The sequence below is a fragment of the Otolemur garnettii genome, unplaced genomic scaffold (assembly GCF_000181295.1).
Source record: "Otolemur garnettii isolate 467f Iridium unplaced genomic scaffold, OtoGar3 scaffold00026, whole genome shotgun sequence".
In the NCBI taxonomy this organism is placed as follows: Eukaryota; Metazoa; Chordata; class Mammalia; order Primates; family Galagidae; genus Otolemur; species Otolemur garnettii.
This window is the reverse complement of record NW_003852421.1, coordinates 4,193,882-4,221,591: the sequence shown is the minus strand read 5'-3', so window position 1 is coordinate 4,221,591 and position 27,710 is coordinate 4,193,882. Positions and strand designations below refer to the sequence as shown.

The following is a 27,710-nucleotide window of genomic DNA, read 5'->3' as shown; positions in this document are numbered from 1 at the left end:
AAGTCAGTGAATCCTAAGTCATGGAAGCCAGCAGGAATCGAAGGGTTGTTCTGTATGAAAGGCCTTCCCATTGCATCCCTGGGAAGCTGCTTGTGGACAAGTGCATTGTGGCGCAGCAGTCCTCGGTGTGTTCGGAAGGTGACGCAGCAAATGTCACATCTAAAAGAAAAGCAGGATAGGACATGAGGCGGCAGCTGAGGCATCTTTCCCCTGCCCATTAGTCTTGCTACATTTTTTTGTTGCTTCATTTCAATTGAACAAAATAATAACAAATAGGTTATCAAGAAGCCAGTCTGCATGGTTAGCACTAAAAACGTTTCAACTTCTGGATATCAAATCTTTTCAGGCAGTACAAGATGTATATATGACCAAATACCCAATGTCTGTACCATGAGAAGACAGCTGGGAACCTGAAGCTACCGTTGCTGCGTGTTCTTACCTGAGTCACGCAGTACACACAGAGGGGTTGTGTTAGAAGTTTTCCCCTTCCCTTAGTTCAATGTTTTCCTCTTACTGTGTAAGTGTTTAAAAGTCAAAAAAGCAGCATTCACACCAGCATCCCTGGCATCTGATAGGGATTAAATGATTATTTTAAATTCTTCAACTGAATTAAAAGTGACAGTGATTATGTATCAAATTGTGAAATTATCATCACTACCTGAAAAATAACCGTAGCTCTTGTGTACTGAGCCCATGCTAAATGCACAGCACCCTGCCAGAGCAGCACACACGACAACCCTAGCAGGCAGGTGCAAGTCACCACCCTCCTCTTAACAGATGAAAACACTGAGAATCAGAAGTGTTCTTGTGATCACATGACTTAAGTCACATACCCAGTAAGAAGTAAAGGCAAAATGTGAGTCCAAGTTCCTGCTAATCACTCAGTCACAAAACTGTCTTTTTCCTTCACAGATTCTCACAAATGCAGCCTACCTGAAAATCATGATAGTGGTCTGGACATTGTTGAAACTTGAGGAAAGAGGTTTTTATCAAAATCATGACCCTTCACTTTAGAGATGCTCTTTGGTATCCTTAATGTTCTGGGCCACACAGATGCTTAGCAAATACCACTTTATAAGACTGTCTTTGCTTTTTGAATTCTAGGTCTTCACTGAGAACAGTGTTAAAATGATACAATATGGGCGGTGCCTGTGGCTCAAAGGAGTAAGGCACTGGCCCCATATGCTGGAGGTGGTGGGTTCAAACACAGCCCTGGCCAAAAACTGCAAAATAAATAAATAAATGAAAATTAAAAATTTTAAAAAAGATACAATAATTATGACATTAACATCATCCCCTAGACTTGCAATGAATATAGTGGCAATTAAAGCCACATGTGGCTGTTATAATTTCCTCAGTCACACTGGCCTGTTTTAAGAGCCCAAATGTATTGGGCAGTACTAATGTAACACATTTCCACAACTGCTGAAAGTTCTGTTAGACAGTGCTGTGTGCTAAGCATCATTCCATACACTGACACATACAAATGTATTTGAAGCTCCCAAAACCTCTAAGATAGGCTCTGTTATTCTTGTCTTACAGAAGAGACACAACTTGGTCACATTTACACTGCATACACCTCAATGGAAACTTTTTTTTTGGCTTGAAATTCTTCTCTGAAATTAAAGAGATAACAAAATCACCCAAGCAGCAGCTGAGCACACTTCCATGAAGTGCTGAAAGAAAGAAGTGCCCGGTATGTGCAGCCTGTTGCCTTATCACGCTGTGGTGGGTGCGGCAAAACTCAATCTGGCCCTGCATCCACCTCCCCTGGCTCCTCTGTGAGCATGGCGGCCTCTCCCCAGCAAGATGCCTGTTGTCAGTCAACTGCATTTAGAATACTGGGTTCCCACGAGCCACAGACACCACAGTGCCTCTTCTGAGGGAATTCTGCTGAGCTCACCAGTGTGGTCAAGGATCCAGGAAAAGAATGGATTCAGACAACCCAGAATACTTCTGGAGGTTGAAAGTCTTCATGTTATGGGCCCAGATACCCAAGTTTCCAGAGGTCTAAGTCATAGGCTATGAGACAGATTCAATAAGAAAGCAGAATAGACACAGCTACTCTGGGCAAGGTTTTTCCAGCTGAAATATATTCAAGGCTCTGAGCTGCACACAGAGGAAACAGTAACCTTTGGAGGCCGCTGAGAGCCTCCATCCTGTCCTCTGGCACTGGAAATGGGACTCCCTTCTTCTACCACCCTGACCTCGAGCCTCCTAGGCTTACACTCACTGCACACTCCATAGCCTCACCTTGGCCGCCAGTCAGCTAAAAGCTCTGAACTGGGCTGAAAGCTGACAGAACTGTCTGAATTGGAAAAATTTAACTCTGACTAGATATTTGATAATCTTAAGAAATAACTATGATTTTTTTAGTTATAGTAACAGTATTTTGGCTTTTTAAAGGTTTTTTTCTTTTATATATATGTAATGAAATATTTATAAATAAAATATGGAGTACCTGGGATTTGTTCTGGAATTATCTGGGCTGGGAAGGCGATTAAATGAACTTGGCTGTGAGCTGTTAACTCCTGAAACTGAGTCAGGGCACATGGGGGTTCATACTGTTCTCTCTACATCTGTGTATGTTTGAAGTGCTCCTTTCTATGTCCAAAAGAAATAAATGTAATGCATAACAAATGGCTAACAGGAGTGGGCTGACTTTTTGCCTCTTTCCCCAAGTTTCAACAATGTCCAGACCACTACCTACAGCAGGCATATGGGGGGGGGGGCTCAAATTGTAAAAACTCCAGATGATAAGCCCCAACACGGAGTGCTCTTGTAGCACACGTGTTATCATGTGAAGGAGCCCATTTCTTTAGCAAGATCAGGTTTCTTTTAGCTAGCCCACACAGGACCAGAGCCTCTGGGACAAAGCAGGAGGTGCCAGAGGTCTGGAGGGAGCTACTGGGGCCAGGGCTCAGGAAGACTCTACAAACATGAAATTTATGCTCAGGACAGGCTGGGCACTCATGCCTATGGCACCATCTGGTTCAGTACTTTATAAACCAGACAGTTCAGGGGACCTGTGGGGCTCAGAAGTCGGTCTGTGCCTTCCCTGAGAAGTGAAAAAAAAGGAGGAAGGAGGAAAGACTCAAGCCAAGAATAAGGGCAGCGAGACCTGTCACCCCAGGATCCTGCAGGTGTTTCCCCCCATGATGTCTATGATAATTCAATCTTCTTGTAATAATCAGCACTTACTACGTAGACATATTTTGTGCAGTACATTTTAAATTGATTTTTATTAGTGCTGGGCACTGTCCTGGATGTTGTGACACTACAATACGCACCTACACTCATTTCATCCAAACAATCCAGTAAGATGAAAAATGTTCATAAGAATGAAAGAGCGTGTGGTCATTCAATCATACTTGAAAGTGGGGCATATATCCTTAGCCCGCCTCTCCTCTGATTTCCACCTGGCAGAGAAGGGCTTGCTAATCAAAGCAAGGTAAAAGGAGAGCTTTTGAAGTAAGTCATGAAATAAGTCATACATGCCTCAAATATTGTATTAAACCAAACACACATACACAATGATATGTCTAAAACATACTCTTATGCATATGACATAAACGAATAATATCATGATGATTCTCATTAGTGTGGATTCTGTATTTACAAACTTGCCTACTTGGTAACATTTATTTATAAATCCAAAATCAAAACTCATGGTGCTTGTGCGGTCCTCCATTGACACGTGCAGACTAATGGAAACTTCGAGTTGCCTGACACACACGTTTCTAGCTGAGGTTGGAAGAGACTCTACCTTTGTTTCAGCTCTCCTACTGTAAATAAATGTCCATTTGCTATCTATGTTGTGCCCTGGTCTTTTGATGGTGCTTTCAATGTTTAAAATGACCCCAGGCATAGTGCTCAAGTGCTGTCTAGTGTCCCTAAGCAAAAGAAGCTGCGTGGTGTGCCTGGTGAAGAAAGCACGTGCATTAGATAACTTCATTCAGGCACACGTGATGGTGCTGTTGGCCACTCAGTTAAAAGTTAATGAATCAATCCTATGTATTAAATAAGGTACCTTTAAACAGAAACACACATAAAAAAGAGTTACATATTCATCAATTGACAAAAAGGTGACTTGAGGCACTCAGGAACTTAACCCTAGGAGCAGTCTGCTGCTCTCTCTGCAGTTACTTTATGGAATCTAACTAACAAGTAACAAGAACCAACTGTACTCGTTCACCAAACTTTCTATGGCAGGCCAAGATCTCGTGTTTGAGTCTCGTTCCACTGACTGAGTTCCATGTCATTATTGCATGAATTATACTCATAATACAGCATCTTTGATTTTCAGTTTTGAATTCCTTAAAGTGGAGCAAGAACTTAGATGTTTGCAAACTAAACTAAAGCAGAATCATAGACTTTTATGATTATGTCTCTCCACTGTGCACAGGTAGCTTGGCTACCCTAGATGTGATAGCAATTAAAAAAAAATTCCAATCTGCACTGCAAACTAGGCTTTCCACTTTCCAATTTAACCTTCTGCAGACACTATTCTTTTTTTTCTTTAACAATATTTCACTGGCTCATATAAAATTTAATTAAATTATAGTAAATGATTACAAGCATTGCTAACACAAACAGGTTGGGAAGAAACAATGCTGACTCTTGGTAGCATGCAAGTAAACTACAAAAGGTGGGCAGGTGAGCCCAAGAAGTGAGCTGCAAACTTACTGAGCTGTGCACACATCTTACCAGCAAAATAATTTGAGCATATGGCCTGTATCTATTTGCTCTTTAACTGAGAAATGTGTATACATTAAGTATATATGCGTATGTATTTATACACACCTTTACATGTATATACAGAGGGTGCCTCTGAATACAGAAAACGTATACACATTTTAAGAAAGAAAGACACAACTGTATTAAAGTTGTAATACTCTCAACTTTCGCCTTTTGATTAAATGACATGTGTTAAGCGCTCAGGATTTGGTAGCTTCTTTCTCTGTTCCCTTTCTGCAATGGAAGACGCATCAGTATACCACTGTGTTCCTTATTCTGTAACATATGGGAGGTATGGAGGAGAGAGAGAGAAAGGTGGGGAGGGGGAGGAGGAGGAGGAGGAGAGAAGAGTAGTTGGAAGAAGACTATGAAGTTCCATGTCTGTTGAAGTAATTTTTCTTTTCTTTTTTTTTTGAGACAGAGCCTCAAGCTGTCCCCCTGGGTAGAGTGCTATGGCTTCACTGTTCACAGCAACCTCCAACTCCTGGGCTCAAGCGAGTCTCCTGCCTCCGCCTCCCAAGTAGCTGGGACCACAGGCGCCTGCCACAACGCCCGGCTATTTTTTTGATTGCAGCCATTATTGTTGTTTGGCGAGTCCGGGCTGGATTCAAACCCGCCACCTTAGGTGTATGTGGCTGGCACCTTAGCCGCTTGAGCCACAGGTGCCAAGCCTGAAGTAATTTTTCTAGACGAGCTACATCCTAAGAAAATTGGAGGGACTGCATTTTGTTTACCATGTCTTAGGGTGAAAAGATAAACCTGTTCAGATGCAAAATGCAGTTCAATTGAGAAGGGAATCAGAGGAAACACATCATTAACTTTCACCTATTCAGACACGATCTGAAATGGCTCCACATCTTCCAAGGGGTAGCCAAGAAAAGGGGAGAAGTGAGGTTACAACGCAAGGGCTGGGCAGGGCTGACGGAGGTGCCCAGGCTGTGTGTACTAGTTGGTAATCAGTGCTTCCCTTTCAGAGATCTCTGACCTTAAGCTAGAATTCAAAATGAAATTTTAAAGAACCGTGTCTAAGGAACCATAAAATGTCAAAAAATAAGCCAATAAAGTATACATTTTTTCAAAAAAATAAATAAATCAATAAAGTTGTAATACTCAGTATGTAATAAAAGAGGAACACAAGTCACGCTGAATACTTCTCATAATTGCAGAAGTCAAACGTGATTTGAATATCACAAATTTAATATAGTGTTTTCCTTTCTTAAAATGTGTATACATTTTTTGGGTACCTTCTACATGTAATATGCCAGGTAAAATATAAAAGTAGAAATTTCTAAAAGATGAGCTTTTTAGAAGTTCTGCTCCCCTCCTCACCCCAAAGATTTTCCTTTCTTCTCCATCTGCCCCTCACTCCGACATCTTCCTGAACACTCTCCATCTGCACCGCCCCCGCCCCCCAATCTTCCTGAACACTCTCCATTTCTGAGACAAGTGTACTTATGCACAGCTTTCTAGCCATGAATATTTAGCATGATATCAACAAGTAAGTTTTATAAAGGGAATGGAAATGCCTGCTATTATGGCAATTAGATTTATGCACTATGCTTCTATGGCAGCGATGAATTTTTAATAACATGGTGTTTTCATCACTTGTCTCTGTGTCTATCTCTTCCTCTACTCTTTCACTCACCCTCTAATCCCTCCTGTTTCTGGACAAAGTTTCATACCTAGCAGCTGCTCAGTCAGCACATGGCAGAACTACCCAGTACCAGCCACAGCTCTGTGTCCCTGTGGGAGGCAGCTGGAGCACAGTGACGGTCAGGGGGATGTGCTAGGGGACCACAGCCACCAGGGTGTGACCTTGGACAACTTACTTCCATCTGCATTTTAGGTGCTGGCTATGTGAGATTTTCCAAACATGCCTGAGATAAGATCCCCTCATGACCCTGTTAAAAGGCAGACTCCTGGATCCCACTCCAGACCTGCTGAAATCGGACTAGCTTGAGGATGAGTGTAAGGATCTGTATATGAACAAGCACACCACCTGACTCTTACAGTTAGACAAGTTCAGAAGACAAGGTAGAGTGGGAATTAAGTACAAAAATCTAGAATCTAGAAACATCTTAAGCTAGAGCCCCATCATCAGAGCTCCCAGAGAACAGAAACTGCTGATACTGTGCTCCTCTTTCTAATCTCTTTCCCTTCTCATCTGAAACATGGGGATCTCTTCTGTAAAGGTGAATAACAGATAATGTGCTTTGAAGACTGAAAGGTACTTTTCAAATTTAACCATTTTTATTTTATCTTGCTAGGACAAAAAAGAAATAAGGAAAAGCCCATTTCCTACAACATTTTATCAAACATAAAAATGCAAGGAAAACCGAGTTTTAATTTCAAATGGATGTGTTCTGTCTTCTTACTCTCAAGAACATCACTCTTGCAAGGGTGGACCCCCGTCTCTAAAAATAGCTGGGCATTGTGGTGGGTACCTGTAGTCCCAGCTACTTGGTCGTCTGAGGCAAGAGGATCACTTGAGGCCAAGAGTTTGAGGTTGCTGTGAGCTATAACATCATAGTCACCCTAGGATGACGGAGTGAGACTCTGTCTCCAAAAAAAAAAAAAAAGAACTTCACTCTTATGTTTAATCTTGAGACACACTGGGAGAAATTATTGTTCTTTTTGGCCAATAATTTGTCCTGTCCCACCTGCTTTTGCACCCACCTTCCAGGAAAAAAAGGCATATTGTCTCAGCTTGAATATATGCTCAGCCTCTTAAAAGAAGCTTAAGCAAGGTTGAGAGCCATGCTCCCCACCTCTTTTCATGGGATTTCAACGAAGGCACTCCTATTTCTAAAAAGATATAGAACATCATTTCACAACTAAGTGGCTCCAAAGTTGCAAAGAAAAAAAAAATCCTTCTCTGAAACCAGAAGTACAATGTGAGCTTAGTTAAAAGGAAGAAAGGAAGACCCACAGAGAAACACTTGCCTCCCTCCCGACCTCACATTCAGTACGTGTTGATAGATCTTAAATAAAACCAGTGCAGAAGACCATTGCCCAGAAACATTTGGATCATCCTTTATCATGGGGAGACACTGGATTCAACCAGCCCTTCCAAGGCCAGGGGAGGACGCTTTGCAACTTTGTTTCTAAGCATCTCTCCAAGGACAATGGAGGTCATTATAAACTTGTGGACCAAGCTGCTGGAAGCAGAGCAAGTAGGAGGCAGTGGGGTGTTTGCAAACGCCACTTGGATTTGCCCATGCTCAGTAGTCAGACCCCTACATTCGCCGGTGGTCCCCATAATTGTCTCTTCACCTCTGGTTTGTGGGATATTTCAACCCTGCCAGGAACTCATAAAAGAGCATGATTGCAAAATATTTAGACTGTGCTTAGAGTCACAGGAGAGGGGAGAGTTGTAGGACAAATTTCATTTTGCAAGAGATCTTGACAATGTGCCAGAGGGAAATTTTACAAATCTGATTGGCTGCCTTTTGATTTTCTGGCAATAGAAACTGAGGGCAACTTTTCCAAATGGAAACTAACTCCACTGTCAGTAAGGTAAAGGTATTCAGGGGAGAGGGTATCAGTAAGGAAGCCCCAATGACCTTTTTAAAAACAAATTTTTTCTTTTAAAATCACATACAGTAACAGGTTACTCTGTGTATGGGGAGATTCATCATGGAAAAACCTCCAAAGGACAGTTTGTGGTGAGATTACATATGGAACACAAGAAAAACATTTAGCCAAACCTGAGCTTATAGAAGCTACTCAGAATATATGAACTCCAAACCACTGCTCACAGAAGTAAGCATTTGCATCCCAAGACAGTATACCAGAACTGATTTCATCTAGAAAACAACTAAATTCTGGTACATTATAGGAAACGCTTCTGTAAGTGGATAGGAAGTTTTAATTTAGAATGCTGGAGTAGCTCTGAGTGCACCCCACCCCTATAAATGACACCCCACTCCTGAACTGCGAAGGGTCCTGCCTCCTGCAGGGCTGCTCCCCCAAGCGGATCTTTATAAGGAGCAGGGGCTCCAGCAGCTCTGGGGGGTGGCGGCGGCCTTGGATGTGCTGCAGAGTCCAGCTCCTTCAACAGCAGAAGGGAAGCAGCTGCCTGCAGCTTATCTCCTCTGTCCCTGCCTCCCTTAGCACCACTTGTAGTGTCACTGAGGGTCCTGGGTAGGTGTGAAGCAGAGAGGAGCAACTGGGGTCCCAGGGGAGAGAAACACTTCCCATCAGCACGAGGTGAGCCAAGTTTCCATGTGGCCATGGGAGTGTCAAGGCACACAGATGGCAGCACAAGAGTTCTGCCAACACTGGGGGCTGGGAGACCATGATCAGACAGTCTGTGCTAAGAGAAGTGCCTTTCGGTCAGTTGTCAATGGTGTAATCAAGCGCCATCACAGCAAGAATTAGTTCTCAATGCTTACATCCAAAGTTTGTCCTGTCCTTTCTCCTCCAAAAATCAAACAAACAAGCTAAACCCCACAGCACACTGGCTCTAACTTTTGCCAGGCTGGAAGGAGCACCATACTACTGTGGTCAGAGACAGCGGACTCCCCAAGGGCCGAACTCCACTCTGGCCTGCAGCCACAGGGACTCAACCCCACCAGCCGCTGCTTGACCATATGCCTCAAGTCCCCAAAGGGAGAGGGGACAGCAAGATGAGGGAGGCTAAAAGCCCAACTCCCAGAGATCAAGGAAACACCCTCACTGGTTAGTCCTTTCCGCTCTCAAAGAACTTTAGTGCAACAAATTACATTCTTATCTATGCTCAGATTCATTCTCAGTCTTTAAAAAAACAAAAGTAAAATTAAAATTTTTAAAGGTCATTGAATTGAGAACTGCCTATGCTATAGCATGCCTAATTTGGCAGGGCACAGAGATATCTTTAGACAGCAAATGTCCTTGGAAGAAGAGGAGACATTCTTCTTTTTCTTTCCTTTGTTCATGTTTTTAAAAAGAAAACTGTGGCTCGGCTCCTGTAGCACAGTGGTTACAGGGCCAGCCACATACAGGGAGGCTGGCAGGTTCAAAACCGGCCTGGGCCAGCTAAAACGACAATGACAACTGCAACAAAAATTAGCTGGGCATTGTGGTGGGCACCAATGACTTGGGAGGCTGAGGCAAGAGAATCGCTTAAAGAGAATTCCTTAAGAGTTTGAGGTTGCTGTGAGCTGTGATGCCACAGCACTCTACGAAGGGGGACACACTGAGACTCTGTCTCAAAAATAAGTAAATCAAATAAAAATATAAAGAAAACCACATAATTCTGGGCAAGGGTAGAAATGTGGTAGGATAAATATGCTATTATGGTATGGACATTCTCTATATGGAGTAATCAAGCCAGCATTAGACAGCTCAGAGTAGGGCTAAGTTATTCATCAGGAATAACTAAGACCATTAACAGAGTTAGTCTTAATTAGCACTAGAGTGTGAATCTGGAATCTATAACCACTAACTGGAGCAGGTGACACCAAATAACCTTTGGGAAGTACCTAACATGGGGAGGAAACATGTATACACACTGCAGATTAAAAGTCAAGCCCAAAGGCAAGTTTATCAGCAATGTGATTTATAGAAATAGAAAATGATGACACCAACCAAAAGCTTTTTGTTTTTTTCCCTTCTTAACCTTGTAGCTAACCAACTTTAGGATTTGGTCCCTCAGTACTTGCTATACTAATATTTTTATCTGGTGACCTTAACTCTCCAGAACAAGATGAAAATTCCAAAGTCAACAATAAAAGCTTAATAGAACAGCCCAAAGAGATAGTGAAGCACTCAGGCATTTCCTTGGGGCTGCCTCACTGATAGATATTCCATTAATTCAACCACTGTGGCAGCTAACGGACAGACACATGAATGCTCCCTACTCAGCAAGAAAAGGTTAATTTTGTTTTTCTTCTGATGCTAAGCATATTTTTAAAAAATTGCATTGGCACATTTTAAACATCAGGAAACTCATTTCTTTAAAATCCCAGGTTTCCCCTAAAATCTTCAGGAAAATGATGTGTGGTTATTTCAAGGTGTCAAGTCCCTTCAACTTTCTAAATATAGTAGAACCTCTCTAAGTTGACCAGCCAAGGGACTGTACCAAACTGGTCAACATATGGAGGCAGTCGACGTGAGGAACTAGACTACTGTACTGATACGTACACACGGTCTATAAAAATGAGGTCAATTTAAGGAGGTGATCAATGTAAGGAGGTGGTCAACTATGGAGGTTCTATTGTAGCTACTTTTCAACACAGTTGGATTATAAAGCTTGGGAGGCAGGACTCAAATAACATTTAACTAGTGACTTGGTTTCCTTTCCTAATCTTTACTGAAGCAAAACGAGATAAAAGTGGCTTTTTATAAAAATAACGAATGAAGGATAAATTGCTTTCATATCCTCTGTCTAGGAAATCACACTTGGGAGAAGCCTTGGGAATTTGACTCCTCGATTCCATTGAAAGGGTTTAACCCAAAAGAATAATAACAAGCAGAAAAAAAAAAGTTAAAATAGAAAAAAAACCCAGAAAAAATGGGGTGACCACAGAGTGGCACAACTAACCATGATAGTAAATGTTGGAAGGTTTAAAATATTAAAACAGACACACATCCTAAATCATAGTATCGGAAGAAAACAATTCATTTGGTGGTCGTTACAGTCCGAGGATTATGGACCACCCCCTCCATCCTCTTCCAATCTATCTTTCAGATGGGGAGACTAAGTCCTCACTTGCCGGAAGTCAGAGAGATGCCCGGCAGTGGCGGGCTGGGATGGAGTCGGCTGGTTTACCACTACTCTCTAAGCTGCATATTCAGAGGACAGCTATTGGCAGATGTTTCCACTCCTTACATGACCTGGGCTGCAACCTTGTGCCTGGACACCGGCTCAGCAGGGAGCACTTCCTAACCCTGCCATTCCCCATACCCCCCATCAGCAGAACCTGCAAAATACCTGCTGAGAAGCTGCAACTCAACTTGGCCACCTCCTTGAGATACTGAATTCCTTCCTCATTATAATGTTTTAATGGAGAGACTTGCATTCCTTCTTAAAAGGGATTTCATGCTTCGTTTTTTCCTGCTCTGTCTCCAGAGGCCAAATGAATAAGTACAAACAACCTCTCCTCAGGAGCCCCACCCAGCTCAGACATTCCTCTCCCCTCAGCCCACCCTCCCCTGCCCATCCCAGGGCAGAGAACTGACATCCAACAGCTGCACTAATCTCTCCCAGTTGCTGTGAGCAACAGTGATGGCCCTGTGACAGGGCCCTGGCCAGGCAGTCATCCCTCCCCGCACCCCAGGAATCTGCACACTGTGGCCCAGTGCCCGGCTCCAGCTACTGAACCACACCAGCGTGGCATGCAGCACGCTGAGGGCAGTCTAAGGGCCTTTACAAGGGCTAGGCTAGCCCCCCCCCACCCCCAGGGTCTTGGGTGGAGGACAGGGCAGTCTTGACCAAGGCACCTCTACCTACCAAGGGTGGCACACAGGGGTGGGGGGGCTATCCTTCCCTCCCAGTGGGCCCTCGGTCTGTTGCCCCCAGTAATGCTTTACATGTTTCCACCTAGCCAGCCTCAGATCCCCAAGACTCTTAAATAAAAAATGATGACACATATTAATATTTTTCCCTGTTCTTAGGATGACATTCAACAAAGGTGGGACCAATGCCACATGGATGAGTCTTAGGGTCTCTCTGCAGGTGGTGGGTGTGCAGTGAAGGGAGGTCAACATTCCTTGGGAGTCGTCAAGAACGCAGAAGAAAGAAGCTTCCAGCATCTCCCTCTGGTGGCCACACTGCTAAGACGCATGGCAGAGGGATGGCCCTCCCTACTCTAAAGAGCCAGGAGTGCTTGCCAGAGTTCCCTCCAGCTCCCCACGTGCTAATTCCCGACATAGATTGGAGGGCATGGCCTTGAACTTTAAAATCACTTCAGAAATGACCACGATCAATAATGTGACCAGACGGAGTACAGCTATGACCCGAAGAAGCTCAGGGAAGCACCACATCCTCTGCTACAAAATCCGAAAGAGAAGCTTTGCACCAACCAGATGCCTCTGCCCGGACAATGAACAAGCATGTTCTTTTTGAGTCTCAATCAACCCTGCACTTTGTTTCATAACTAAAAACCCATTCACTAGTTCTCTGAATTAACCTATAGCCCTTGTTTCAAACACCACTGCTGTCCTCAAGCCTGGACAAGTACCCTGGACACAAGAAGGACATCATCATTAGTTGCATGTATTTTAACTGAAGTATGTTAACATTCCTTATTACCCAATCTCCTTTAATCAGGGAGCCATCTAAGATTATATAACAATGATGGCCAAGTTTCACAGTGGCTGTGCTGACATGACCATCCAGCCACTGCCCAGAGACAAAGCATCCATGCCATCCCCACCATAGGTAGCTTGTCTGAAACTAGCTCCGCAGCTGCTATGCACCTGATGGTCGCTGGTTTGTGTGGAGATGCGCTGGGATTGCACCACAGACACTGAATTTCAGAGTCAATATACGAAAATGAGAAGGTAAACTATATCACTAGCAATTTTTAAACTGATTATATCAGGGGTCCTTAAACTTTTTAAACAGAGGGCCCGTTCACTGTCCCTCAGACCATTGAAGGGCTGGACTGCGGGCCCTGGGATGAGTCGGCTACTAAGCAGGACAGGCAGCGGTGGTAAAAACACCTAGCGAGTCAGATAAATGTCCTCAGTGGCCCGTGAGTTTGAGGATGCCTGGATTATATGTTGACATTATATTTTGACTATATCGGTGTAATCAATACAGCATTATTCTTTTTTCTCTCTTTTTACTTTTTAAAACATAGCTACTGGAGAATTTCCAACGATACTCATGGCTTGGATTCTATTTCTATTGGCCGGCACTGAGCTGGATGCTCCTCCCAGCTGACTTCACATAGGAGGTACAGTACGGCCATCACGTTTCAGTTCTGACAGCCAGCAAGGTGTTCAGTGCCTTGCAATCCTCTGTGCACCCCCTACCCTCTGAACACTCAGCCCCTTGCCTATGATCCCAAACACCATCTCCTTTCTCTGCCTTCTTCACTCTCTCAACTGTATGGAGAGGGATGATTTACTACTGGTGGTGTCAGGGTGCAACTAACACCTGACCCCAAGAGCTAGCATCTCTACAAACAGCTCTGTGTCTTCCTTTTGTTCTGTGCCAATGCTTTGTTCATTGGAAACACAGTAGAGTGGGGGAAAACAGACTCGCCACTTACAGAGGTTTGGATTTCCAATGCTTTTTATTAAGGAACAATGGGCACCTTGCCAGCTTTGGTGGGTAGGGAAAGGGGACAAGGGCAGGAGAGAGAGAAGGCAACAGCTGTTTTGAGTTACAAACTTTCTAAGCTGGTAGCATCCCTCTGTGGTTCTGCTGCCTTTGGGGTTTGAAATGGAGCTGGTGTCTATTTTAGTTCGGGGTTAACGAGCACTCTCTCCTACCAGCTACTGTCCCAGTTTACCAGGGTAGGCCCCACGGCTGGGGCGGCCCTCGGCTGCCTCTGATAGCAGGCTATTATAGGGACCATCAGAGCAGAGAGGAGAAAAGGGGAATTAACTACGTTCTGTAAACAGCTCCTTTTGGTTTCCAGATACTAGCCTCACCCCACCTAGCAACACGTATAGAAAGAGCCACTAGGCAGGGGATGGCCTGTTCACCTCCACAAAGGATGCCAGGGGGCCTCTTCCCCTTGCCAGCTGCTTCGGGGCCAGTGGGATGGGAGGCTGCCTGCAATGGCTGAGTCCCCATCAGGTTGCAAAACCTCCCTGCTGGCTGGACAGCCCATCTACACCACCAAATGTTGCCTGTCCTGATTGTGAACTGAACGGTCAGCATCCTGTACAATTCCCACCCCCATCTGCTCTGATGGATGGAAGAAGTCTGGCCCCTCCCAGGAGCAGGTCCCCCCAGAAGGCCAGTCTGAGAGAACTAGGTGGCTATTGGGCAGGGACACCTAGCAGCAACTGGGGGCCTTGCTTCTATTTGCTCTCTGGGTCTACAGAACTGTTCTGTACTCACTGTCCACCACAAGCCTACACCCTGGGGATGCTGTGGAATAAAGTCAAGTTCCTGACTCTCATGGAACTAGATAGACTACAGAGGGAAGGGCCAAATGCTTGCACTTGGCAAACCGAAGCAATCAACTGCTAAGAGACAGGTTTTAAAAACACAAGATAGGAAGGACAAGGAATCTGCACATGTGAGGAGAGTGAGGACTGGGGTGGGGACCTGGTGAGCAGCCCAGGCCAATACGCCTGGCAGCATCCTGACCGTGGGCACTTCCATAAAGATATTTTATAGAACTTCATAAATCCTTTTTCCCCCACCAACAGAAAAACTGTCAAGCTCATGTGATTAAAGATAATGATATTTGACCTGGCTTCAAATTACAATTTGGCTTTTCCCAATAACACAGAAGTTTGTAGCTTGCTCAGACTCTTTGACTCCTAAAGCACAGCTAAATATATGTCTTCAAGAAGGATTATCTGGTGGTATATCAGGGATTCACATACACAGATAGCTTCCTACATTTCCAAGCTATCTTCTAAGACCCAAAGCTGCAACCACACAAAGGCCCACCTCTGGTTTTGAATGGCCCCTCAGCTGTGTGTGATGCCCAGTAAGGACTACTTTCTCTCAAACACACCCGAGGCTCCCGTGTGGCTGTTTGCTTTTGCCAATGCAGTCCAACATTTTTAAAGTGGCAATTCTGTAGGAAAAACTTCCAAATCTGTGTGTTCATCAAGAATACAGGACTGTTTGCCTGATGAGTTATCAGAGAAGGTAGAGAAAGAAAGACAGGTTCCCCCTGAATTCTGCTGGAAAGTCCTATTGCCACCCGCATTTTCTGCCTGACAAGGCCAGGGATCAGAAATGCTGGAACTGGGAAAACCCTACAATAGGAGCGGAGCAGCAGAACAATCCTCTAGCACTAATTTATTGAAATATAAAAGGTTCCACTATCGGTCGAGTGTCTTACACTGAGAACTTTCTCTTGCCCCAAAATAATTTCTTGAGTTTCTGTGCTACTTGTCCAGCTCAGTCCCAACTTCTAAAAAGCAAGTCCAAAGTTCCCAGTGTGTCCAGCACTGTGCTGGGGCATGTAACACATGGGCTATCCCCACCCAGACCACATTCTCATGTACAGCTAACAAGCATTTGGGAGACAACATCCTTTGCAAAGAAAATATGTCTGTTGTCCAAAAGCATCTGTGATAAGAGCATGGGGGCAGAATGGTGCCTGCTCAAGGGGCCTCATGAGAAGCACAGGAGGCAGAGTGAATACACTGCCAGCTGCAGCCATCCTCTGATAACTCTCAGCCCACCCTCTTCCTCACGCGGACACCTTTCTCAAGTACCGTAATGATGTCATCATACACAAGTTCAATCAGGAGCTCAGGGTGGAGTAACAGGAAATAAGAACATGTAAAATGCCAAAAAGAAAAGGAATGAAAAAGACCCAGAGCTCACTCTTTCTCTTACCTTAGTGGGTTATCCGAATGGGTCTCTATGTGGGTCTCCAGTCCATACTTGCAAACAAACTCCTTGAAACATATTGGGCAGTGAAAGACTTCATCAGCCTTCTTTTCCAAGTCACCTGACTGTCCGTCTTCTACCATCTTAAGGAAAAGGGAAAAAATGAAGTCACAGAGGAGGTCTCCCACATGGCTTGGTTTCAGAAGAGAAGCAACCCTAAATCCAAAGACCTCTACTCAAAGGAAAGGACTGCATTCCCCACCCCGGGGTATTGCGGATATGACTGACCATTCATTTATTCACACAACAAATAATCACTTAATACTGCCATCAACCCATCCATCTATCCAACCCAAAATCCCTCCCCTACTAGACAAGTTCTCATGGAGCACCCAATATCTGCCAAGCACTGGGATAAGAGTTCCTAATGCTCATGAAGCTTCCATTTTACCTAGGGAAAAAAACATTAAAATCATGGGACAATTCTAAAAGCTCTTCATTTCACCTCTGGGCTCAGTGGGGGAGCTCCAGAGAGGAAACGCACACAGGTACTCTTTTCTAGAACACATCACAAAAACAGTGTGGGAAAACACAGGTTAAAAGCTTAGGATGGATCTCTGCCAAGTCCCCATGCTGGGAAAATAAAGATTAGAGGCATCTCTGACAAAAGTCCCGTGAGGAGCATGTCTGCGCTGTGAGCCAAGAGGACCTTTTTAGCTGGTGCTGGGTCTTCTCTTTCTGCCTCAGCATCGTGGCTTAACTTCCTCTTGGAGGACAGCCGCCTGCGCTTCAGAGGAGACGGTGGGGCCGCCGCTGTGGCACTGTTAGGGTCCTTCTCGTGGATCTTCATGTGTCTGAAAAGAACACACACACACTGAGATCTCATAAAAATTTACCTTGCTTCTTTCTGTTAGATTGTTTGTATTTAAGGTATTGGTACTTAAATTTTCTTTAGTGAAAAGATACAGGGTATAAGCTATATACAGTAACTTCTTTTTAAAACTTTCTAATTTCCTTAAACCTGCTGTAAAGCTCCTGCAAGCGTTATCCAAGTGTTGCTCAATGCCTTGCTATTTGTTACAAGACGTTCATGAACTCAGCTGGCATTAGTGACATGGAAACAAACTATCTGGTGACCTGTTCTACTTCTTTTAGACAAAAAGTACTATTTTAAGACACATAATTCTATAGAATAATGAATTCCTAGATATCTAAACTGTTCCACTAAGGGACTACAGATGCCCTTTGAGGACGTGGGACTAGCTCATAAACCAAGTAATGACTCTGTATTTGCCCCCAGAATTCACCTCCCACCAACTACTTGCTGTACACGTCTCTCTCTTCTGCCTTTGGAAGCACTTGGGGGGTCAAATCTGCACCATGTTGTCAGGGCAGATGTCCTGGGTGCTTAAGACCAGATAGCCTTTCCATACTGTTCATAGTAATATGTAGATTTATGGATATTGAAAGCTCGGCCACTGGGATGAGAAAGTCACATGTTGCAACACTGATAGGACTAGGATACACATATAAAAAGGAAAGTCATCAGGTATGTCATGTCTGTTTCAAAAAGGGTCTTATGGGTGACCTGATTTAAGGGACTTTCCTTTATTAAATTCTAAAGCAGACATCCTAAGAAAAAGGTCCAGATTTATACAGGAAAAGAAGGCCATTACAAACAGTCTCAATCTCCTTATTTTGCAACATAAAACTTGGCCAGATGCAGTGGCACGTGCCTGTAGTCCCAGAACTAAGGCAGGCTAAGGCAGGAGGATTGTTTGACCCCAGGAGTTTGAGGCTGCAGTGAGCTATGATCCTACCACTGAGTTCCAGCCCAAGTGACAGAGCAAGACCCTGTCTCTTAAAGAAACAAAAAACAAACAACAACAACAAAAAGGTTTGGTTTCACTATCAACTATCATCATGAGTATCACCATCACCTGACTGGGGTTAGACTGTGCCAGACGCAGGACTACGGCCACAGCTCTTGGTGAATATCTTATTTATAGTTATCTTACTTGACAAGTTCTCAGGAATGGGGAAAGACAGTAGTTTTCACGAATGGTATACCCTGTCACACTTGTGACAAGAAGCTCTGCTCCCTCTGTTGCTATGCCTTCTTTAGAGATTGGCTGAGCATGCAAAGGCCAAGACAGAGTTCCAGAAAGGCTGGTGAGTCATGAGCAGCTCCAGGGCACAGCTGCTCAGGCTGGTAACGCCAATGACTTGAGATGTGCCTTTCCCCACAGTTGCAGGAGCCTCTCTCCTGTGAGGAGGTAGATATACGACACTGAAGACGGCCACAGGCCTTCTCTGGCTCAGGAACCATAGATATGCCCCACCCCCCTTTTTTTTGAGACAAAGTCTCACTACGTATATGGTCCTCAGTAGAGTGCCATGATGTCACAGCTCATAGCAACCTCAAACTCTTGGGCTTAAGCAATTCTCTTGCCTCAGCCTCCCAAGTAGCTGGGACTACAGGTGCCCACAACAACGCCAGGCTATTTTTTTTGTTGTTGCAGTTGTCATTCTTGTTTAGCTGGCCCAGGCCAGGTTCAAACCCACCAGCCTGGGTGTATGTGGTCAGACCCTACCCACTGAGCTTTGGGCACTGCCCCTTAGATATACTCTTGAAGGCAGAGGAGGTCCCCATGTTACCCCAGCCAAAACAGCACCAGCCCCACTACTACCTATTAACCTGCTGAAGGTGATCTAACCTTTGAGGACATGGGACTCAGGAAAGGAGGTTCAGACCCAACTTCTGCTCTCTTAGGGAGGAATCAGGATAGTGGGGCAGAAAGATATAGTGAGGGAATGTGGAAAGGAATCACAGATACCCATAATGCTGTACCCACATAATTCTTTGCCTAGATTACTAGGAAATGATCATTCTTTGGTACCAGTCAGCTGTTCCACCTTGGGCCACAGAGAGGACATGTTCAGGTTCATGTCTTATCATCTTGGCCACCTGATGCCTTTAGAAAGTTACCAGAAACAATCAGCTTTGTCCTAAGTCCCTCCTCCCCTCCAAAGTGACTGTGATTCGAAGAGACCATCACTTAACATCAGCATCTAGAGGGGAAAAAAGAGCTGGCAAGTTTCTTTAGAAACTCATCACACGGCATAACTTACCTTTGGAAATGCTAATTTTTTTTTTAAAAAGCATCTAAGAATTGAGTAAGTATATATATAAATATAAGGGATATAAATTAGGATTAAACCTGCCCTTTTAATAAATTACTAATAATTCAATAAATTAGTTTTGTATTTTTGGAGAGTCAGAGTCTCACTCTGTTGCCCTGGGTAGAGTCTCACGGCATCATCATAGCTCACAGCAACCTCAAGGTCTTGGGCTCAAGTGATCCTCTTGCTTCAGCCTCCTGAGTAGCTGGACTATAGATGCCTGCCAATGCTGGCTAATTTTTCTATTTTTAATAGAGACAGAGTCCTGCTCTTGCTCTGTCTGGTCTCAACCTCCTCAGCTCAAGGAATCCACCCATCTCGGCCTCCCGGAATACTAGGATTACAGGCATGAGATCCCATGCATGGCTTCAAAATTAGTTTTAATTTTTTTTTTTTTTTAGAGACAGAGTCTCACTCTGTTGCTCTCAGTAGAGTGCTGTGGCATCACAGCACACAGCAACCTCTAGCTCTTGGGCTTAGGTGATTCTCTTGCCTTAGCCTCCCGAGAAGCTGGGACTGCAGATGCTAGCCACAATGCCCGGCTATTTTTGTTGTTGTAGTTTGGCCAGGGCTGGGTTCAAACCCAACACTCTCAGTATATGGGCTGGCACCCTATTCTCTGAGCCACAGGCGCCGCCCCAAAATTAGTTTTAATTAACAAAATTCACAGTCTTTTCTACAGCTGATGTGGCAAGAATATTAGAAACTACGTAAGACAACTATGAACAGTTCATGGGCCTGTATTAAGCTACATCTTTTTAATCACATGACACAATATTTATAGAAATACAAAATGATGTTTTATTTATTTTATTCCTGGGATTTGAGAGAAGCTGTTTGCACAAAGGAAAGGAAGTGCAGGGGCTGGGAGGAGCTCTCAGTGAGGGCTGGGGGGAATTTCATACAGAATGTTGTTTCTACTTTGCAGATTCGGCAGCTGAGGCGCAAAAGGCTGAGCCAACCCAGTGTGCCACTCTGGGCACACGCTCTGTGCTCACGCTCTTCCCCAACTCCCACCTCACTCCAAAGGTTACCTGAGCTAGTTAACTCCATTCCGATCACCAGGTGGAATCTTAGGACTATAATCTGAACCCAAACACGTCCTCTCTGTGGCCCACGGTGAAACAGCAGGCTGGTACCAATCTCTAACTAAATCTCAACAGGAGAGAGAAGCGGGCAGGGCAAGGAAACTGAGGCTCAGGCAAAAAAAGTTTCCTACCTCCAAAATCACTCAAAGACTATGGAGGCTCTGTCCTAAGTCTGAAAACTGGGGCTGCCCTTGAATTGTACCACTTCTACAGGCTGAGAGGACAGCAGCCCATGCCAGTCCTCTGCCTGAGCCCTGCTGGAGCCTCCAGCTGTTGGCCACCACACGGGCAGTTCTCAATTCATCCTGTCAACCACGTGATGACCAATAGCAGAAGGCTCCTTTAAAACCTGAATTTAGGCAATGGTGAACTTCCAGAGCCCAAGAGGTCCAGCCAAGTCTGACATCGGACATCAAATACTCAAGAGATTCCCCCATCTGACTCCCGCTCTGCTTCCCTGGCCTCCACAAGCAACCTTAGCTACTCATTTCCTCCCAGATGCTCAGGGGAGGTGGGATAATGATGGGCCACTGATGGCCCCTTCCCCTTGGAATGTGGCCAAAACAGAGGGCAGGGGTGGCAGGAAGAGACAATCTAGTCTTTAGAGGGCACGGGCCTGTTTTTCTTTGTTTTTATTTCAAACGCTAACCTGTCATTCATCTAACTTCCAGGTGTCAATAAATGACCATGAGCCTCCATGCTGGATGGGAGCTGATACCCAGCGCTCCACTCTGTAGAGCGAGTCCCTCCCTACAGCAGAAGGTCACCAATTAGTTCTGCCTGAACATTTCCAGCAACAAGGACATCTCCATTTTCACCAGTTGTTCTAATTGTTAAAACCGTCTTCCTCATGTTGAGTCAGAGACTCTGTCCTTTAATGACTCAGATTTGTCCTCAGGGGCTACATTCTCTCCATGAGGCAGCCCTTCGAATAGTGCAAGAGGACTCCTGCACTTCTCCAAAGTCTTCTCTTTCCAAAATTAAACAACTCCAGCCGTCAGCCCACCCCACCCCCACTGACAAATTTGTTGAATTGCACAGGCTGCGAACAAACCTCAGAATATGACCAGTTTGCAGATGTCCCTCAAGAAATGCTGGATCCAGACACCAACACTAGGTGCACAGCTGGGGTTATGGCCTCCAGAGGCTGCACAAATGGCGCCTGGGTTGGCTCTACCATTAGTGTTTAGCAGGGATTAGAATTTTAAATATGTCCTTATACCCCAGTGATCCGACTTCTAGAAATTTGTCTTAAGAACTAGTAATTGGACAAGTGTGTAAAAATACACATACTAGGATTGATATATTGTAATTCACCAATATACACCGTACAAACTCCAATGATGACATTGGTCTTAATACTTTAGACTGGCCACTCTGCTTTCCCTCTCACCCTCCTTCCTATTGTCCGTTCTCTACACAGCAACCAGAGTTAGCTTCTAAAACAAAGTCCCAGCCATACTACTCCCTGCCTCAATTCCTCAGATGGTTCTGTTCTTAGAATTGAATCTGGCCCCCACTATTTCCTGGACCTCATTAGTGAGCACCCTCCTTTCTTCATCCCAAGGCCTTTTCAAACAGATTGTCACTCTCTAGGTCCCTCAAATTTGGCAAACCAGTCCCTGTCTCTGGACCTTGGGTACGTGCTGCCCCTTTGGATTGGGAAACGGCACCCCAGACCTCCCCTGCCCAGCTCCTGCCACCCAGGTTTCATGCAACACACCCGCCTCCTGCAAGGCCTTCCCCAAAGTTCCTTGCCCTACCCAAGCAGATGTTCTCAAACCTCCCACAACAGCATACCAAAGGAATTCAATATTGACTGAACACTTAACTCATCTACTTGCTGGGCTTCCCCAACTCACCCCCACAAGTCCTCAATTGAAAGTAAGTTTCATTACAGCAAGAACCCAGTCTCTCCTGTTCTGTGCACCAGCCCCTGGGCCCACAGTAGGGAGGTAGTCAGTATCTGCCAAATGGCTGGATAAAAGATTAAGTAAATAAATACATATTTGTTGAATCTTTGAGTAGACAAAGGAAAGAGATATATGTAGACGATGCTTCACGCACAGTTATCACTATAACATATGTCTTCAGGCTCTAAGATACCTTATAATCTACCTTTTTGGGCTTCAGGGTGAACAAATTCAGTAAGAGGTTGTGTAGTAAACAGTGCTAAACTGAAGGGTCTTTATAGAAAACACCCTCACAATGACTGCTGAGGATATATGTGAATTTTTCTTATTGGAATTATTGGCACTCATTGACTCGAAACAAAACCTACATTCACAGTAGAGAAGTCAATGTTAAAATCAACATGTGCTTCTCTAACTGTATAAAATTCTATTATCTTCCTCTGAAGGCATCATATTTCAACAGTAGGAATCCTGCCACACTGTGGTGTAAGGCAGGAATTTTATCAGAACTTCTGGAGTCAAGAGAAATTTTCTCCTGTCCCTAACACCCGGAGGGGCCTTTAGAGTGATGAAGAAACACATATATTACAGATGCTTCTTCCAACTGGGGGAGAAATCTAAATATCAGAATCTGATTACGTTTTAGCACTAAGACTTTACTTCGAGTCTTTGCGTTAATGTTGAGTTTCAACTTACACGCTTTCCTCCTGTAAATATAATCGCTTGCTCTCTAAACTTTGAGAAGGCCCCTTTTGGTAGGGTGGGCTATTTGTGAGAAAACGGAAGAGATCAAACAGGTGTACTGTAAACCAAACAGTACATCTTATACAAGAAAAATGCTAATGCAGTGACTCCAGGGAGATAGACCAACCCCTACAACAGATCCCCCCACCCCTAAACCACCCTGAATGTCTTCCTTTCCAGTTTCAAATATAGGAACTTCCTGCCGACCTTTCTTAGGCATGTCAGTCATTAGATTTGGGAATTGGGTAAACCTCTTAGCCATTCAAGTGCTGGCTTGCTCTGAGCAGCAAGTGGGAATTTGGGTAAGGAAGCAATCTGGCTGGGAAGAGGGTGTAGTAGAGAAAGAACACAGGATGTGACGCGTTTTCAGGTGGTTTTTCTAACTGTAACACATTTTAGATATCAGGTCCTGGTTCTGCCACCTAGTAACCATGGAGATTCCACGTGACCTCAGCTGTAGTTTCACATCTGTAAAATGGGGTAATACTGCTAGGCTCCTAGAACATTGGTTTTCAAACTAGTGGCCTGGGACCAGCATCCTGGTCATCCATAGGGAGGTGTGTTACAGGTGCAAATCCTCAGGCCCCATCCAGACTTGTAGACTGGGAGGCTCCAGGTCAGAGCCCAGTAATCTGCACGCCACAAGCCCTGCAGGTGATACTGAAGCCTGCCCAAGGGTGAGAACCACAGGATCACAGGAGCTCCGCCAGCCCTTTGTACTGTTTGCAGTTCGGTTAACTATTTGACTACGATGTTGACATTTTTTGGATACAAGCATTAAACCTCTCCCAGACTCATCTTCCAATATACTAGAAATCTCTCTAATCAGTTTACCAGGCATAAATACCTAACAAAAAAGTTGGGAAATTTAGCATTCTTAAAACTCTCCTGGGGCAAAATCTTTCTGAGAAACTCTAGACAAGTTTAAATGTGACCCAAACCAAAGATTACAAAGAGACAGCCAGTGGTAGCTGTCCTCAAGGCAGGTCTCAGACATTCTTCACGGTCTCCTGTATCTAATTTACATGTGAAGGTTAAACCTCAGGAGAGATTAAGACACGTCTAATATTTGCTAACTTTTGTCTTAGTTTCCTCATAGTTTATTAATGGAGGTGAATTATTTGATCCTCGAAGCAGCTGACATTAGGAGGAAGGCCACTCTGTCAGTACACAGGACAGTGCAAAGAGCACTCGGCACTGCCTGGGGGCCAGCCAAACTGAAGCCAACTCGACCAAACAGGTCCTGGCAGCCTAGTTACAGCTCCATCCTCATCCATTCCCGGTGCTGGCTTTTCCCGTCCAACAAAGCCCTGAGATAACCAAAGAGGGAATGAGTAAGATTAAGAAGAATCACAACTATACAACCCGCATTTCTGGCCAAAGAAAAGGACATCTCCAGAGAGATTTGTGCATATTTTCGTAACAAATGCCCAGGAGGGGGGTTTAGAGCAAAGGACTGTGGGTGATGCCTGCAGTGCCAATCAAGTTCTGTGCAAGCAAAAGGGATGGAAAAGCAAAGGCAGGGCGGGAGAGGAAGGGGGAGGGCAGCAAGGCAGCAGGTGAGCGGTTCCTGGTGTGGCCCCACCTTGTAAGAGCAGAGCCACCTTCTAGTAATTCAGCTGTTGTTCAGGTTCAGTCATGCTTGTCCAGAAGGCAGGTCACACCAGCTGTGCCAGGGTGTGGAGGAAGGTCTGATGATGTGTAAGCACCTGTGCTGACCCAAGAGGCTGCACTCTCAGAAAAGTCCAGAAGTCACCCTGGCATGAAGGTAAACCTGTCTGCAGGCTCCCTGTGGGAACATGTTGGCCAAGTGGCTCCCAGGACTCTCAGGATGCTCTTGGTGAAATGCCCTGGGCGCTGCACCCACCTCCTACTGGCCAGTGATCCCATGTCCTCTGAAATATACCATGCAGCCTGCAGAGTGACCAAGTGAGCACTTTGCACTTTGTCCTGATACTGAAGTTAATTCCTACTACTTCCGCTCAGGGAGGTGTCCACAACAACAACACCCTCCACGGCACAGAGCCCCTCTTCCCCCCTCCCCAGTACTAGGGCAACATGTCCCCAAAGTAGAGGATTTCGCTCATCTGTTGAGAGCAGCTCTGATAGATACAGTGTGAGGATAAAGCTAAATCTCATTCAAAGTTTAGGAACCTTAATTCAAACAAGTGTTCACTTTCACTGACAAACGCTTTGGGGGCTATCTCCACTGCTTATCAGGCCTGAGCTTCCCTCCAGCTCCAGACTCAGGGCCACAGTTCTGGCTAGACCACTGCTCCTGCTCTCCCATCTCAGGCTCCTCTGCAGTGTTTGAAGAGGGAGCAGTTCTCTATCTTGGTCCTGGGTAAAGATTCTCTGGGAATCCTGGTACAAACACTTCCTCCCTGATGGACCAAGCTAGAATTATGATGCCTGAAGAGTATTTTTTCCACAAAGTCCCAGTCACCCCTCAGGCAGGAGAAGGACATCCTGCAGTCCCCCTTCCCCTTCCTCCTGTGCTGACACCTGAAGACATGGCCTTCAGAAGAGAGTGGCATTCTCTAGCTGTTGACTGTCTACATAGGAAACAGAGGGCCCCCCTCTGCAGATTCTGCAGTTCCTCTCTCCTCTCCTGACTTTGAGAGCCAGTAGTTGGGGGCTTGGCAGTCAGCCCACATCAGCCGAGTCAACCTTTTAAAAATCTTCACTCGAGACACACTTCCCGAAGGCTGTACCTTTGAATCACAGCCCTAAACCCTCTTGTACTCTGTTTTTTCCTTGGCATGCCCTTGTTTTGCCAAAATAACTTTTCATTTGTTTATCTCTCCATACGATTTGCCCCCCCATACATGTTTACAAAACCCACAAAGATGCATACTAATTAATACATATTTTTGCACAAAATTATAGCTTCTTTAAAAGAAAAACACACACACACACAAATGACCTCAGAAGTGGGATGCGTTGAGAACTCAGATTCATGCAGAGCTGAGACTGGACCTTCCCTGGGTGAATCCAGAGAAAAGTAGAAAGTTACCATCTCCCCACCTGACAGTCCCTTAAAACATCCCAGGACAGCTGCCATGTGGTAATGGACTCATCCTCCCCAGGGTATACTCCTGTGTAGCTTCCCCTAGCGATGGCTAGAATCCCACACACCACCCCCCACAGCCAGGCTTCAGGGTAGAATGGAAACACTGAAGTTGCGGAGACCATTTCTCACTTCAGCCTTGAAGAGAGTTCGCTTTAAGTTTCTTGGAGAAGGCAGGAGCTAGTCCTCCACGTTCGTTTTCTTTCTGCAGGAAGAGGTGACTATCTTCACAAGAAGGGGGTGTGAAGAAAATGACCCCCCTGCCTCTTCCAAAGGAGGAGGAGGGGGATCAGGTGGAGCCATCGGGGATGGTCTCCCTCATGCCGCAGCAGAGGAATGTGGAAGGACAGCTGCTGGGTGCAAGAAAGAGCCTGGTGAAACAGAAACATTAATAGCATTGGGGGGGACCATGTTACAGTGTTCAGGGGCCAGTGAAAAACAACTGGGCAGGAATGGGGAAGCACAGCTGGAGCGAGAACGAACATAAACGAATCCAAAACCAAGTAGACAAAAGTCCTCTCTGTACAACTGAGGCAGTTTGCTGCCACCTTTTATATAAAACGGGTAGACATGAGTGGCCTCTGCCTTCCAGAGTGACACACAAAATCAAACGACATGGCCTAAGGGTGCAGCAGCATGCCTAACAGTCACTGAGGGAGAGGAGAGAGCCCAGAAGACAGGCTTCCATCCTAACTGAACCCAGTACGTCAGACCTCAGTTTCCCGCCCAGAAAATTGGAACAGCGGCTTCTTGAGTGAGCTGAGTTATGTAAGCAGGAAGAATAAGAATTAAGTGCTGACACCACATACCAACAAACCCATTATGCAACTGCATCTCTGGTTTAAGGAAATACAAACTCCCTCTCCACTGAAGGCCGGAGATCTCTCCATTAAGCACCTCAGAGCCCTAGAAGCTGAGGAAAGCTGCCCACAGGCACACACACATGTGCCAGAGGTGAGATGGGGATCCGGCGTCACGGACACACACGCTAGGATTCCTATGCTGCTTCTTCACTTTTTAGTGGGGGGGGGGGGGCAGATGTTGCCACTAATCACCTTCCTTAACAAATCAGAAAAAGGCTGACAGTGAGTGGGCACACTTCGATGTTTGCTAGCACCAGCTTGTTCAGCCCAAACAGGTTGGACAAGTTGGATATTTAAACAAAGGTGGAAAAATGCAAGGCATAAAGACCTAAGAAGTAAGTAGGGAGCCAGCCCTCCCGCACCCTGCAGGTTTCAGTCTGTGATCTCACAAGGCAGGCTCCCTCTCTTCCTCCTCTTCCTTTCTAGCCTGGTCACACACTCAGGGTCTATTCAGAGGAGGGGCAGGGTGGGAGAGGGGACTGAGGTGCGCCAGGCTCTCCACTCCTCATGCCTACCGCAGCAAACCTTACCATACCTTCCCTGACCTAATTTCTAGCTCTCACGACTGTTCAAGTGTGGGCAAGCATGATGCTCTGGGTTTTGATGCCACTCACCAGCTTTACCTGGTTAAGAGCGAGCTTTTGAAATATTTGA

The 27,710-nt window shown here is 45.2% G+C and overlaps 1 protein-coding gene across 1 annotated transcript in view; it reads right to left on the bottom strand.

The window, feature by feature from the left end:
• RREB1 (ras responsive element binding protein 1) overlaps nucleotides 1-27,710 on the bottom strand; it is a 142,973-nt gene that overhangs the window by 22,829 nt on the left and 92,434 nt on the right. The window contains exons 7-9 of the mRNA XM_023512279.1: nucleotides 16,905-17,049; nucleotides 16,202-16,338; nucleotides 2-159 (exon numbers count right to left, since the gene is read on the bottom strand). Of these exons, the coding sequence (XP_023368047.1) occupies nucleotides 2-159; nucleotides 16,202-16,338; nucleotides 16,905-17,049 (440 nt within the window). The remainder of the gene's footprint in view (nucleotide 1; nucleotides 160-16,201; nucleotides 16,339-16,904; nucleotides 17,050-27,710) is intronic.